The 14,483-nt window shown below is 37.8% G+C and overlaps 4 protein-coding genes across 4 annotated transcripts; all 4 read right to left on the bottom strand.

The window, feature by feature from the left end:
• Positions 1 to 294: 294 nt before the first annotated feature.
• Positions 295 to 3,033, bottom strand: LOC113507092. The gene is made up of 6 exons (XM_026889943.1): positions 2,676 to 3,033; positions 2,376 to 2,528; positions 1,277 to 1,431; positions 1,015 to 1,098; positions 668 to 936; positions 295 to 579 (listed from the first exon to the last, which is right to left on the bottom strand). The coding sequence occupies exons 1-5, from the start codon at positions 3,015 to 3,017 to the stop codon at positions 933 to 935; spliced, it is 738 nt and encodes a 245-aa protein (XP_026745744.1). The 5' UTR covers positions 3,018 to 3,033; the 3' UTR covers positions 295 to 579; positions 668 to 932.
• Positions 3,034 to 4,922: 1,889 nt separating this feature from the next.
• Positions 4,923 to 8,114, bottom strand: LOC113507090 (piggyBac transposable element-derived protein 4-like). The gene is made up of 4 exons (XM_026889941.1): positions 7,606 to 8,114; positions 7,452 to 7,517; positions 7,275 to 7,361; positions 4,923 to 7,134 (listed from the first exon to the last, which is right to left on the bottom strand). The coding sequence occupies exons 2-4, from the start codon at positions 7,512 to 7,514 to the stop codon at positions 5,419 to 5,421; spliced, it is 1,866 nt and encodes a 621-aa protein (XP_026745742.1). The 5' UTR covers positions 7,515 to 7,517; positions 7,606 to 8,114; the 3' UTR covers positions 4,923 to 5,418.
• On the bottom strand, positions 8,032 to 12,339 carry LOC113507093 (RUN and SH3 domain-containing protein 1-like). The gene is given in 10 exon segments (XM_026889945.1): positions 8,032 to 8,079; positions 8,911 to 9,533; positions 9,909 to 10,160; positions 10,250 to 10,323; positions 10,325 to 10,356; positions 10,438 to 10,686; positions 10,782 to 10,932; positions 11,251 to 11,380; positions 11,550 to 11,785; positions 12,196 to 12,339. Coding segments are annotated over 9 exon segments (1,296 nt in total). The 3' UTR covers positions 8,032 to 8,079; positions 8,911 to 9,505.
• Positions 12,340 to 12,367: 28 nt separating this feature from the next.
• On the bottom strand, positions 12,368 to 14,375 carry LOC113507091 (the record flags this gene model as incomplete). The annotated part of the gene is made up of 4 exons (XM_026889942.1): positions 12,368 to 13,563; positions 13,649 to 13,808; positions 13,899 to 14,082; positions 14,234 to 14,375. Coding segments are annotated over 4 exons (1,632 nt in total), but the record flags the coding sequence as incomplete, so codon positions are not given.
• Positions 14,376 to 14,483: the final 108 nt, after the last annotated feature.

Genomic DNA, 14,483 nt, shown 5'->3' with positions numbered 1-14,483 from the left:
CCGCGTGGATATCAGTTTATAGCGCGCGAGGGGTCAAACCATGACCACATGTTATACCTCATACTAAACCCCCCTTAAAATAAAAAAATACCAAAAACCGCTTTGCACGTATTATACATAAATCATCATTGGCCTAGCCATTTCCCAACTATGTTGGGGTCGGCTACCAGTCTAACCGGTTTCAGCTAAGTACCAGTGTTTTACAAGGAGCGACTGCCTATCTGACCTTCTCATCCCAGTTACCTGGGCAACACGATACCCCTTGGTTAGACTGGTTGTCAGACTTTTTCAAGCTTCTGACTACCTGTAACGACTGTCAAAGATGTGTGACGTGAAAGCGAGACAGGCAGATACCACTGGATACCTTTACATTAATAATATTATTATGGATTTATTGCAATTCTGTTTTTACAGCATTATCAGCACACTTACTTGTTTCATATAAAACATTTGTCCTGAATATGCAGCAAGTATGGTGACGTCTTCTGGTTTGTACCCTTGTAGAATGATATAATTCGCTAGAGCAAGCGTCATGTCAGCTTCTGTGCTATTAGAACGGCTGTTACTATCAGACGATTCCTGGAAATGTCAAGTACAAATGCATCAAATCACCTGTGTAAAATTAACAGCATTCAAACCCATTCCTATTACAAAAGTAAGTACTTACCTCCTCTTTAAAATTATGCGTGAAGAAGTAGAGGTTCTTTTCCATACCGAGTATGTTATCAAACCTTTCGACGGATGGGTGATTCGCTAAATCAGAATATATGTTTGGTGCTATGAGTGCGGCTATCTCCGGACGCATCCGGTGCTGCACGTTCAGCCGCCGGCTATGGATACCGTTTGTTATCATGCGCTCAAACAGAGACACTTCAATCCCGTAATGCCTGGCTAGCTTAATGTGAGATGCCGAAGGCCGCAACTGTTGATGGTCACCTAAAAATTAAAATTCCATCAAATTAATTTTTTCCACAGCTTTATTCTTCACTTTTTAAGAATTTTCCGACTACGAACCAATGAGGATTAGGTGTTGGCAGTCTCTTGTCAGCGCCGTAATTATGTGCTGTTCCAAAACTTCTGCCGCTTCTTCTACTATAACTGTAACAATTCAATTAAAGGTACGCTGTAGAATGGAAGAAGTGTACTTAATTGACTATTAGCCAGTTGTCTGTGGTTATAACTCGAACTAGTCGTTTTAAAAATCTTACTGTTTATTTAAGTCCAAGCAAGATTTTATGTATTGTATAACCAAAATAGTTGTCATTAATTTGATTACCAATTTTCGGGGGCGACCGCTGACAGCAGTTTCCGCATTTTGGCAGCTCCGCTCGTCGTCATTCCTACCACTTTGACATCCATTCTTTTCATTATTTCGGCATCCATCATTAACCTTGTTTCCTCGTAGGCTTCAAGCATTGGTGGTATTTCCGCCTGAAAATGTTTAGGTCAAAATTAATACTTCCGAGTACGTATAGGCATGAATTTCAAATAAGGTCAGTTTTAAAAAATAATCTCTAAACATTCAAATCACGTACATGCAACAGTAACAATCTTTAGTAATTATCTTCCTTCATAGTAACTTTGCTGAAAAGGTTCCGTAAATCCGTTTTACGATCTTAAATAACCGCAAGTGAAACCAAGTTTGCTGGACCAAGGAATATACGCAATATATGTCTATCTAACTCATTTCCAAAGAAACATGTTTTGCATTTTTTAGTATTAGTAATCTTTTCCTTCACAGGTTTACTTTATGAGAAGAGACCCGGTCCTCTTTAAAGGCGTGAATGGGGACACAGATCCAACGTGCAGAGGCCTTCGTGAGAACTTTAATCTACAATGTGAAGGGGCATCTACTAGGGATAATTCACCTCCGCTCTATGGGATAACAGACATGAATAATCTAAAGTAGATGCAAAACTGTTGCAATATGTATGTAAAAATAATTAGGCTATTATATATATGCGACATGTTAAGTGGACCAGTTCCTTGGGTTATTCGGAGAATTATGGCACCTGCCTTTTTACATCTCAAGGTTTGAAAAAGCATTAATATCGCATTTAGCGGCATTAGCCCTCTGGTCCTGCGTTATACCCATGATGAGATAACGACTCGCCCCGAGGGGTGTATTAGTAATTATTATTAACTGTTTTTCTTCTGGTCCGAGAGAGATAGCAACATGACGAACAAAAGAAGACACCTTCTCATATTTAGAAATCTGTAAGTTCATTGAAAATACGTATTTTTTATTGTTAATCATTAGTAATAAAGTAAGAGCCGTTTCCGAGGCGCGACACGAGATTTTTACGAGTATATGTTTATTAGATGATAAAATACTATCTACCAATTACACCATGCGATAATATGAAAATTGTTACCTCTAAGGTCTGGACCTGTTCTTGCACCTGATTCAATATTTTTCTCACCCACGTGAAATACGTAGACCATCGATGTCGCATGGGAATCGCAGAAAAATTCGTTGTCGAACTAATACGAAATGTTACGTTGATGTGCCGATTGGCCGCCATGTCCTTAAATAACATAAAGTTTTGTAAAAATTAAAATCTTATAAAATACGAACAAAGTATAGGTAACACCAGATGTCACAACTGTGCATGAACAATAACAGCGGAAAAGAAATCTATGCGTAGTAATTTAGTAAAACAGTTATTACTTACAGAATATAAAAGTATCTGAGAATGAAGAAGCTGTATAGAGAGTTGTAAAAGTTGCTTTTCATTGTCATTTATTTTCTTGTTGTATTCATAAATTAATTTCCGAATCTGTTTCTTAGTTTCAGAGACAGAAAATGACGCATAATTATCCATTTTCACTTTTTTATCTGCCGTTGAAAGATCATCCAATACAACTTCATTTCGTTTTCTATCATCTTCATTTTCATCGTTTGTCATGGCTTCATATTCCAGTAAACATTCCTCGAAATTCGTTGTATACGCTAAATTATAGTTTTCAAATAACCAATGGTTTAACGGGTCTTTGACGTGAATCTTATTTTTCATATAATATAGTCTAGATAACGTAATTCAGGAACATGATATAGTAGAGAACTATAACTAACCACTCCGTTATTTATAACATCTAGCTCCAGCAAGGCTTCCTGTAGAGCATTCATTGATTTCACCAAATAAATCTTTGTTTCGTTAAAGTACTTTGTATTTGACATATGATTTTTTCGTAGTGTCATAATACTGAATTCCTCCATAGCCTTATGCGAGATTGACTACCGATGCGAACTATTGATTTGGTTATTTTAGATATCGCTCAAGAAATTGATCTAGTGCATGATTGGTATAACATATTAATCAACAAGAGACCGATTTCTGATTCAAGTTTGCAACAGTGCTTTAGCTACTTGGTATACCTATGAACGTTTTTCCCGTGCCGGTGGACCTTGTATAACGGCAAATTCGTGAGTGAGAGCCAAACGATAAGCTTCATACTGACTTTCATTAAATTTTAATTCCTCTTCGTAGGCCACGTGTCTGGCTGCAAAACTTTGAAAGTAACGGGAAATTCACCGTAATCTAAAATGTTGTCATTTTGAATAATATCCCTAATATTAAATTCTTGATTAGGAGTCAAATACTGCGGATGTTTATTTCAGGCTGTAATAGATAAGTTCATTTATTATTCAAATCTTATGTCAATATTATGTCAAAGGAGGAGTTAAAACATAATTAAATCGTTGGATTTTTTGGTATAAATGTACTAATATTTCAAGAGACAAATCAAAAATATTTTTTTACTGAAGCAAGTACATGCCTAATAATTTGAGTTCTAACGTTCTACTTAAACTTAATATACAAGGTATTAAAAATATATGACGATATGCGTAATAAAATATCACATCAGTTTGACAATGTACTGGTCATAACAAATGTCTTGGAAATGAAGAATCTTGCATGCTTTTAGACTCGTATAAGTTCAAATATACTTCGCTTCAATCATAGTGTTTGTCAATTTAGATACTATATCCATGCGTGTGTAAATTAATGCACAGGTAGCTGTAATCAAAACAAACGAAGTACAGTACGATAGACTTTAACCTTTCGTGTGATTGACCCACGCTCGTAATAATTACCGTCGTATGCACGGCCGAAATGAAATGGCGCGAGGAAGCGGCGAGCGTTCCTTTGTATGTGTGTGTAAGCATTTTAAATTTCGCGCCATAACATAGACCGGTGATACAGGATGTTTATTTTTGATTGTTGAAAAATCTTTAATGCTGGATTAGAAATAAAAAACGTGTACAAAATTGTATCTTTTTATTTATTAAATTATTAACAAACATTAAAAGTTGTTCCTTATAATTAGTTACAAATAAAAAAAAATTAATTGGTTTATTTTAATCTAAAAAAATTTCCTTTCTTTTTTCTTTTTATTGTCTTTTTAAATCTTTTCGTTTCCATTCCTTCTGAATTTTTCAAGATCAATTATAATTTACGTCGCCTCCTTCTATTCAAAATCTGATCTTGCAAAATTTATAATTGAAGCAATGGAAACAAAAATACTTAAAAAGACAATAAAAATAAAGGAAAAATTTCTAGGAAAAGGATAATTTTCTAAATAATGACAATAACCATAGAATAAAAATGACCACTTTACGGAAAAAGGAAGGGTAATGAGTTTGACACCCTATGTATGTATGTATGTATCTGAATCGGTTGTTAGACCGTAGCTCAAAAAGTACTCATCAGATTTTGACAAATGAGGTGTCGATTGATTCGTCTTAACACCAGGAGTGTCATAGGCTAGTTTTTTCTATAAAAAATAGGCTACTTTAAAAAAAAAGCCGATGAGACAGAAAAAGTTGCACTAAATAAATTGATTTCTTCACAAATAACGTACTTGCATTAGTTTTGATTCAATGAGTATTGAAATACCATTTGGCATTACAAATATTACTTAAAATAAATAAAAAATAAAATAGCAAAGATTGAATAATTAGAAATTGTTCGACCTGCTAGCGCCATCTCTTGTGTGTTGACCGTATTATTTGGAAATGCTCTAGACACGGTATTTGTCCTGAACGTGAAGTTTGAGTAATTGTCACAAGCCACCAAAAAGAGAAAAATAAAAATAAAAGTTATAAAAACTAAAACCCGACTACGGAAAAAAGCATCTGAAAAGTATGAAACAAGAATATATTCCAGAATCAACGAAATACGGTAGTGAGCATCTCCAGGTTATGGCCGTAGTCGCATGCCATTGTAAGCACTTAAATAAGCACGCATAAATCATAACGGCATGCGAATACGGCCATAACCTGGAGATGCTCACTATACCGTATTTCGTTGATTCTGGAATATATTCTTGTTTCATACTTTTCAGATGCTTTTTTCCGTAGTCGGGTTTTTTTTGTGGCACGATGTTAGTTATACCTACATTAGCGACAAAATTTTATAAATTTTCGAGAGTGTGGTATTCAATCCAACATTGACCGAGACAAAGGAACTTCTGACACTTCTGGCAAACGGTGTTAACTTCTTTCCGTATTTTTTTTAAGGAGCAACGAACGCAGCGGTTTCTTTTAATTTTGTTTCTTTTGCTCCCCGCTCGATCTTCTAAAGAATCTGCATAGATTGGAAAGTGATTATCACCATCTAAGCGGAGAAGAGCAGGAGGATTTATTAGCCGAGATAAGGTCAAATTTGGGTATTTCTGAGCCAGTTGCTCCGCCAATTTATATCTGAATTGCCTGTGGCTGAGGGGATTTGTGCTGTTCTCGCGATGTATGATAAAAATGTTCAAAATGCTAACATTTATTAGCCGTTTGAACACTTTCAAGTACCATTTCATCCCCCTTTTGCGTTCCATTAAGTACATGGACAGCATTTGATCTTTTAAATCTACACCGCCCATGTACTTATTGTAGTCGTGCACAACCACAGGCTTCAATATTTGTTGTCCTGCTCTTCTTCCAGGCAACATGTCCGCATTGTGGTAAGTCGACACTGTGGTTACTAATTTAACGTCTTTCCAGGATAAGACAGATACGTCACCACAGTGTCTACTTACCACTGCTGCTTTTTGAAGTTTCCTTTCGTTGAGAATTTGTATGTCCCTCGGTGTCCCCATTCTTCGCCTGTTCAGAGTTCCGATGACATCGGTCTTATTCAACTTTAAAAATCGTGTCAAAGTAACTGAATTATAAAAGTTATCCATTACAAGACAGTGACCTTTGTTGAGGAATCTTTGCATGAGCCTTAGCACCACTTTCGCACTTGCGCTCGTAAAGCCATACAAGGAGTCCTCCGCAGAGTCCCCTGTCTGTGGATATTTTTTTCCCGTGTAAACCTCAAATTTGAGCAAATAGCCTGTAACCGCCTCGCAAAGTTCATAAAATTTGATACCAAACCGTGCTGCTTTTGTACGGATACACTGAATCCAACTCAAGCGTCCTTTAAAAAGCAGCAACGATTCGTCAATGCTTATTTCTCTGCGAGGCGTGTACATGCTATTAAACTTTTTATTACAATGGTCAATGATGGGTTGTATCTTAGCAACTTTACGATCGGAACCATGAACACTGATAGTATTGTTATCGACAAAGTGCAGGAAACGCATGAGTAGCCAGTACCGTTTTATACTCATAAGTTTACGAAAACCTGGCATGGCCAGGGTACCCGTGCTCCAGTATTCACTCACACGTCCTGCGACCATCAGCGACATAAAAATCATCACCGCAAAGAGCTTGTACAGCTCATCAGTAGTGGTTTCTACCCAATCATTTAATCGAGAATGCGCCGAGATACCGTCCGGTAACTCGGATGCTTGCGCTATCGTTTGCCAGGCATACTCGTTGGTCTGTGCCACAATACTGTTCATTATATCGTGATCCCAAACATGAGTGAATAGCTTCAGAGGATCTGTTTCCTTAATATTGGGACCTCGCTCGCCTGCCTGGGAATAAACTTCCGGTTGACCTCTAAATGTACTATAATCGCTTGACCAATTGAAAGATTCAGACAGCCTCTCGTGTTCTTCGGGATCTTCCTCAACATCTTCGGCTGTCTCTTCCAGGATAGCTCGAAGCTCCTCCAGCGACATAGGTTCCTCCTCTTCCTCACTGCCCGAATCCACTCTTAGCTCCTCGCCTAATGGCCCACTGAGTATCTACAAGAGTAAATTGCCATTTATGATAATTCTTTTTGATAATGTGACAAATATAATCATATTCATTTATAATTAATCAGAGGGAGAATGCGTGCAAAACTCTAAAAATAAAAAGTAAAAAAAAATTGTTAAATATCTACCTCGGAATAAGACATATCAAGGTCATGAGGCCTTTGATTAGGCTGCCAATCATAATCGTCGTCATCGGGAAAATGTCTTCCGGTACCCTACAAAGATGAAAATTGAAAAAAATATTTACTTGTTAGAATTCCCTGATTAACAAAAATATTTGATACAAATATTTATTAGCAGCATACCACACTTTTTGAAGTGCTGGCTTCGGGAAGCCCGACGTCGTCAATAATTCGGTCTGGCTCCATTACCTACGGTTATTTAGGATAGATTAGTTTTTTATTTATTTATTTATTTCAATGATGACAGAATGAAAGAAATAAAAAAAAAAATCTGTACCAGTTAGTCAATTATGCCATTTAATAGTTTATTGGACGACGTAGATCTTGCCTAGTACCTTCTTGTGTCCACGTAGAGAAAATGAGTTAATTTGATTAAGAAATCAATTTTATTTTTGAAAATAAAAACATATTCTTCTTGGAATGATCTGATCAATGAATTTAAAAAAAGAATCAAATTAAAATTAAGAATTTATGAGCAACATTCGTCTGGGGGATAGTGATCATATACACTATAACCACATTTGCACCAGAAAAAATTTGATAGTAGAAGCCGACGAATTGTATTTCTACTCATGATGACACGGAAGTGCCTTATGGAGTTATTAACTTCCGTGTGGCAAATATGACAAATATTTTCCCGCAAGAAATGGGTTTCCTCCCATGGCCACATACACTCTCCTTTATAGCAAGAAATATAGTCGCGTTTATGCAAAAACCGGTCAAGATCCAGGACCACAACCATGATGAATTCCTAAAAAGAAGAGAAAACCACTAATGACTTATTGATACTTTCTGATATTTATTGCTTTCGCTTTTATAATATTATAAAGTTAAGATAGATACGCGAGAAAAACCGTGTGCAGAAAAATAGTTACGAAAACTTGGACGAAACCATATGAAACGCTAGTAGTTTTACGTGAGCGAAATCGATTAACAACACCAGTTATTTTTTTTTTTTTATATCATGAGCATGTATAGTATCGTTTATTAGTAAAAAATATTGAAATAGTAAAATAATATTGTTTTTTTTCATCTCGTTTCATTCCATTCCATCTCATTCCATTTATTTAATAACAAGTGTCAATAACGCCATAAAATGCGCAATTTATTTCATTGTCGCTATATACAGTTTACACTGCAATTATAATATATAGTTCAATATATCAATGGATTCAAACAAAACAACATACTGTACAAAAACATCAAGACTGACGTAACATGACGCCATTCGATTGCGTCATCTGCGTCACGTAAATGCAAGCCCTATTATGAGAATGTGTGCGTGCATTTTGCATGACCTTAGAAAATGTCAATTATTTTTCATATTCTGATAAAAAATGTACTAAAACCTTTATGCAATTCGAAAGTTAATGAAATTTCCTTTATAATGATATATAATAACGACATTTTTTTAAGATAGATGCAAATATAAATCGATAAGAAAATCAAAACATTGACAGAAAAAACATCGCGAGAGATTTGATCGTAGAAATATCACAAATCAAGTTAATAATACATTTATTTTCAATTGTTTTATGTTCTACATAATATAAACAAAAGCAAAATAGACAAGAATACTTACAGTTGTTTATTTTCGTGAGAATCACACAAAAGGAATTTCACCGGTCGCACGTGTCACCAGAATGCACTTGTTTTTACTTGTCGATCCCATTCCCATGACGAAATCCATTCAGTCTAATGGCCGCCCGTGACAGATTCATTCAGTACGTTTTCGTTGCAAAAAAAAATTTACCCAAAAGTCCAAAGAATAGAGAACAAAATCGCATTTAAAAAGTTTGTTAGTTTTGGACGTGGATCCACGCTTAGGCACACGAGGGTAAAGATTTTTCGAACGTGGATCCACGTCTAAAACACACGAAAGGTTAATTTAGAGCCCAAGTGTACCCCGGACCATCTGCGGTTTGTTTCCATTTCTATCCTGCTATTATTTGGACAAATGTCATAACCAATCGCTGACGGATTGACGCATGAGCGCGGTCTGTTCTTTTCAACAGTGGTCTTAACGTTCGCTGAATCGTTTAGCAGGTCAGGTGTGGATGGCTCTTTGTTTTTAGGCTCTTTGTGTCTCATTATGACACTGGTTTGGCAGTCGTCGCTTGAGAGTCCGCTCGACTGCATCGAACGCACCAGCTTCAGCAAATTCCGCTGGTTCAGTGTTAGTGGTGGAGTGTTAATCGAAGTGGGCTGTTAAATACACCAAATGTTTTTAGCATCATGCATCATGCCATCTAACGTTAGTTTATTAAGTTTCAGTCCTTGTCAAGGTCATAGATCGATTTCGATCGAGCGGCCATTCCTTTATTTGCATTTTATGTAAGCTGTGCACGAAAGTAAATGCTAAAATATCGCGTTTGTACGCCGTGAACTGTGAGTTAAGCACATGCAGTAAACAATAAAATGCAAATAAAGCGATGTTGCTTCGGCAGGCGGCTGTTTGATAGTATGCGATAGTGGTTTTGGAACACGAAAGTCACGGAATATTGTTCAGGTATATTTCATGGGAGAATAGCTTTAGTGTCATTTTATATATTTTAGTTTGTGAATGTTATCTAAACTTACCCGACTGGCGGCACGCATGTCGCTTTCAATCTTCTGAAACTTCTGTGTAGCTCACGCATTTCAAACATGAGATCGAGCGAGAAAGGTAAGAGCTTCAGCGGTTCCAAGCTGGCAAGTAGAGTATCTAGCAGTGCCCGGCATCGCGTCTCTCCCACACAACCGGCGAGGATCAGAGAATCTGGACTGTAGTGCTTGGCGAGTACTGACTCCCGGGTTCGAACATACGACACCCAAGCATCTACAGACTGCGCGCTAGAAGTGAAATAAACACATATTAGTCTGAATTGCCCTGGCCTTGGTAGAAATGAACCATTGATTTTGGATAAGGTTAAAGTACTTACTTCAGCAGTCCAAGGATGAAAGCGTTAAACTTGACAAGTCCTTCGGTGACTGCATCTTCGCTGTTGATTCTCAAAAACCAACTCGTTTAGAGATTTTGTTATTGGACCTGTTAAGAAATTAATAAGTCAATTAAAAATCAAAACTTTTTAAAAATGTACAGAATGGGTAATTTGTACCAATACTTTACCTTGCCTCGCAGTAGCTTCAACCATCTGCCATACAGAGTTATTAACAGCCCCAAACGAGGTTTCGATATTTTCTTTAAGGCCATCCCTGAATATTGCGTATAGAGCTGGGCATAGCGCGTTGAGTGCAATTTTGGCGCAAGCTGGAGAATCTTTGGAGTCACCCAAAAACGCTAACTCAGCTTGGTCCGTAGCAGACGAGAAATGTTGAATTAACATTTCAACAGCATCGGTCACGTTGGAGACTAAAGCTGAAAATATAAATAAATTGACATTATAAATAGACGTGTATTATAAAAAAAATGAAAAAGTAGGTTACTCTATAAACATAATTATACTATTTTACATTTTGTTAAACATTTCATTAAGATTACCTCTCTTTGTGACACATCAATGACATCATATTTTGCCCTAGTATCATGGCGGATGGGACTTCCAAATTCATCCGGGCTAACTTCCGCTTCCTCACAGATTGGAATTTCAGCTAGATTCTTGCCCTAGAAATATATAACGTATTCTATCTTTGTTTCGCTGGAAAAAACTTATAACAAATCAAATCACATTCGAATGGTTAATGAGTGACAAGCTCAGGTAACGTGTTCAACTTGCTAAGAGAAAGGTGTGCAACGTAAAAAAAATAGCTTTAGCATAAAATTATAGCACATCCATAAAAGCTAACAGTTCTGCATACACATGAACCTAAATAACATAACAAAAATAAAACGTAAGAGCAAATCAAGAACCGAAGATACTCACAGTAATGAACGGCTAATGACGCATGTGAGCAGAAGTAGCTTTAGCAAATGAAACGTTACCTGGTACAGCCTCTGTGCTATCACAGCGGATATGTTGGGCGAGTTAGGTGGCGTCGTTAGACTGGCTTTTATCTCTTCCGTTGGTTTTAATTGAGACGGTTGCCCATCGGCCCTGGTGGCCTTCAGATTTCTGCGCAAAACTCACAGATTCTTACTGTTACAACTACTTCCGCTGGATTCTGTGGACCTTTGATTTTCCTCCTGAGATCGCTTCATTTGGAGGAATTTGGTCACCTGATTTCTTACCTTTTGCATTTGATTTTGATCCCACTCATCCATGTTAAGACAGTTAAATCCACTGTGCTTTAGGAATTCTTTCTAGCTGTTGTAAATCTGCGCTGCTGATAAGTGCGCCGGGAGGTGGGAACTCTGTGTATTCCATTTTCTTAGTTCTTGGTTTAGGCAACGGTGGAGTATGTGGCCTATGGAACTTCAGTTCATTTGATTTTCCAGATTCAAGGCTGCTTTCCGTTCCCACACCTTCATCTGGATAGTATTCATTATAATCGGCGTCCTTCTCAGCTGCATCAAGAAACTGTTGTGATAATCTCTTAGCAGCTATATCATTGTTCTTTCTGTACTCTGTAGGGTTTTGTAAGTAGTAGGGTTCTTGGTAAAGATCTTCTTTTAGTTTTATGTTCCGTGGCTGCGGTCATGCAGACGACCGGATCTTGGATAAGGTCATCCATTTCAAACATGCTGTATCGTTTGGTATGTGCGTTGGATTTCCGTGTTTTATCCATTGACTTGCGCAATATACTTTTAGGGCAGTGGTGGCCTCGGAGGTGCTAATTCTCCTTGTTTGAGAATGCGGTTTTGATCCGCCAAGGATAGTGATCGTTTTGGAATATTTGGATTAATTCTCTGTCCCTCATTATTAAACGCCACTCGCCTCTGAACTTGTGGCACTATCGTAGCGGTATACAAACAAAGGGTTGAAATTACCAGCTGGTGCTGGGCTATTCTGGCTGACGAATCTGTTAGCATGGTTGATGAACCACGGTAACCTGACGAGGGCTGAGTAGCTGTGCTCGAGCTTGAAGATACAGCTGTAGTATTTCCAGCCAAGTTATTGCAGTCGCAGCTCATGGGTCGGTTCTTAGACCTCGAAGATGGTGCCGCCGCTGCAAAACTTGTCGTTACATTTCGGCGCAACTTCTTTATCTTTTACGTGATGCATAAGTTCAGGGACCTCGGACAATAATTGCTTGCATTCCATAGGTAGTAAGAAGTTGAGTGAATCCCATCTCTTATATGTCCGAGTCCTTTTTTCTTTAAAGCTTCAAGGTCATTGCATGAAAACGGGCGCTTGCCTTTCACTTGCAATCGGTTTCTCTTGCTTTCATTCGATCTTGGAGAAACGTTTACTTTTAGCGGATTTAAATAAATATTGGGTCTTCCATTAAGGAAACTTATATCTGGGAGAGTATAATTAGGATATAACACGAAAACAGGTTTTTCACAATCCCCTTCTTTTAGTTTTTCTAAAAATGACGGTTCGACGATCTTAAATAATTCTCTTTGTGATACACTTGATACTTGCATGCTAGATGTTTGAATGCTTTTATCAATAGTATCTGAACCAAGATGAGTGGACGTTGATTTATTGTCACACTGTTCACGTTGCAAAAGTCTATTCATTCTGGTAATTTGTGTTCCATCAGATTCGGAACAGCTGGAAATACTAACGCTAGTTGCTGAAGACTGAGAGGAACAAGACTTTCTGTTGCTTCTCATTCTAGACGGACTATTTACGACGTTTAAATTAGTTCTCTTAACGTGAGGTTTGCTAACGGTGGCATAAAGGTTACTCGATTCACTATCACTTAATTTTACACCATCGCCAGTTTCCTCTTCTTCAATTAATACTTCGTCGTATACTCTGTTATTATATGGATTAATACTCGAAGGGATCTCTTCGTACACAACAGAAGAGGTTTCTTCTACTTCAGAAGCAGGTATATCTATCTGTGGCCGTTCAGAGATTGCTGTTTTCGAATCTGAGAGTTTCTGTTCTCCCATGGACTCGCCACTCTCGCCGCCCGAGCTCGACGGCCAGCACTCTGATCTGTCTAACTGCTCCATGCTAACAATACCATCGTTGCTCATGCTCTTTTGTTTCATAAATAACTTAACCAAGCTAAATGTTTGTTTTGGCTGACTTTTATCAGAAGACGTTTGATTTTCAGTTGAAGATGTGCTCATAGGTTCCGAGTGTTGGCTTCCTTGGGTCGATCGGTGTTGCGAAACATCGTATACTTTCATGCACATGGGGTTGCCTGTAAGTCGTTGATTCACCGTGAACGAGTCAACCTGTAAATAAAAGATAATTATAATTCAACTTAGGGACATAAGCGAAATATCTAAAATGTTTAGCAGGCTAAAGACTAATACATACCGTTGAATTACTTAGAGCTGCCGAATTTATGGAACTACTCATAAGTTTCCTCCTGTACAGGTTTGGCAAACTTTGGCTTTTGATAACTGAATTGCTCATGTTGTCGTCTGTTGCATCAGTCGCTTCGTGTGAACCTTCATTATTGTTTCCCGATGGGTGTCTAGAAAATAAAAACACAAGCGTTATTGAATAGGTGAGCAAAGTTAACAAACACAAAATTCTCTGTAGATAATATTATTAAATACTTTACCTCCTTAAGGGTGACTGACTTGTTTGTTTCTTAAGCTTACTCCAAGTAGTTAATCCTAAATCGCTCCTTGCCATAGACGTAGTTAGCTTATTAGTTAATTTCTTACATCTCTCTAATAATTCTAAATTCCTGCGCGTTCTTTCATCGTTATCTAAAACTAAGGTGTCTTCCTCGCCCAATTTGTCTGAAAACGTAATGTTTATGAGTTGGCAAGTTATCATGAGTAATTATGCATGCGGCAATGATTCAGTATCAGAAATTAGCGTCATGGCAAACTGAGTAAACATTGAATCATTATCGTGGAATGCATCAGTAGTTGAGGAACTGTTTCGTACCATGTTTTTGATTGACGGCCGGTTCAACGCACTCACTGTCCTCAGAGTATGTGGTGAGACTGCCCTCAAATGCGATGGTGTAGTTGTCCTTGTTGGCTGGCAGGTGAGGATGAGGTCCTGCTCGGAGGGCAGCTCGCAGAGGCTGTCCACGCTGAAGTGAACGCCGTGACCGCCCTCTTTTACGGGGGGGAGAAACAGAAGTTCGACTTGCATATCGACATTGTGTTAATCGAACCGACAGATTCTTCAC

The sequence above is a fragment of the Trichoplusia ni genome, unplaced genomic scaffold, assembly GCF_003590095.1.
Source record: "Trichoplusia ni isolate ovarian cell line Hi5 unplaced genomic scaffold, tn1 tig00000593, whole genome shotgun sequence".
Classification (NCBI taxonomy): Eukaryota; Metazoa; Arthropoda; class Insecta; order Lepidoptera; family Noctuidae; genus Trichoplusia; species Trichoplusia ni.
Note: the sequence above shows the minus strand (reverse complement) of the source record. Positions and strands in the feature narration are given on the sequence as shown.

Excerpts from the sequence above, each read along its gene's own strand:
- LOC113507092 (XM_026889943.1), bottom strand. The coding sequence starts at position 3,017 with ATGAAAAATAAGATTCACGTCAAAGACCCGTTAAACCATTGGTTATTT. Across the intron at positions 2,529-2,675 it reads CTCAGATACTTTTATATTCT|GACATGGCGGCCAATCGGCA; the intron begins GTAAGTAATAAC and ends ATGTTATTTAAG. Across the intron at positions 1,099-1,276 it reads GCGGTCGCCCCCGAAAATTG|TTATAGTAGAAGAAGCGGCA; the intron begins GTAATCAAATTA and ends GAATTGTTACAG.
- LOC113507090 (XM_026889941.1), bottom strand. The coding sequence starts at position 7,514 with ATGGAGCCAGACCGAATTATTGACGACGTCGGGCTTCCCGAAGCCAGC. Across the intron at positions 7,362-7,451 it reads CCAGCACTTCAAAAAGTGTG|GGTACCGGAAGACATTTTCC; the intron begins GTATGCTGCTAA and ends TCATCTTTGTAG. Across the intron at positions 7,135-7,274 it reads TTGATATGTCTTATTCCGAG|ATACTCAGTGGGCCATTAGG; the intron begins GTAGATATTTAA and ends TTACTCTTGTAG.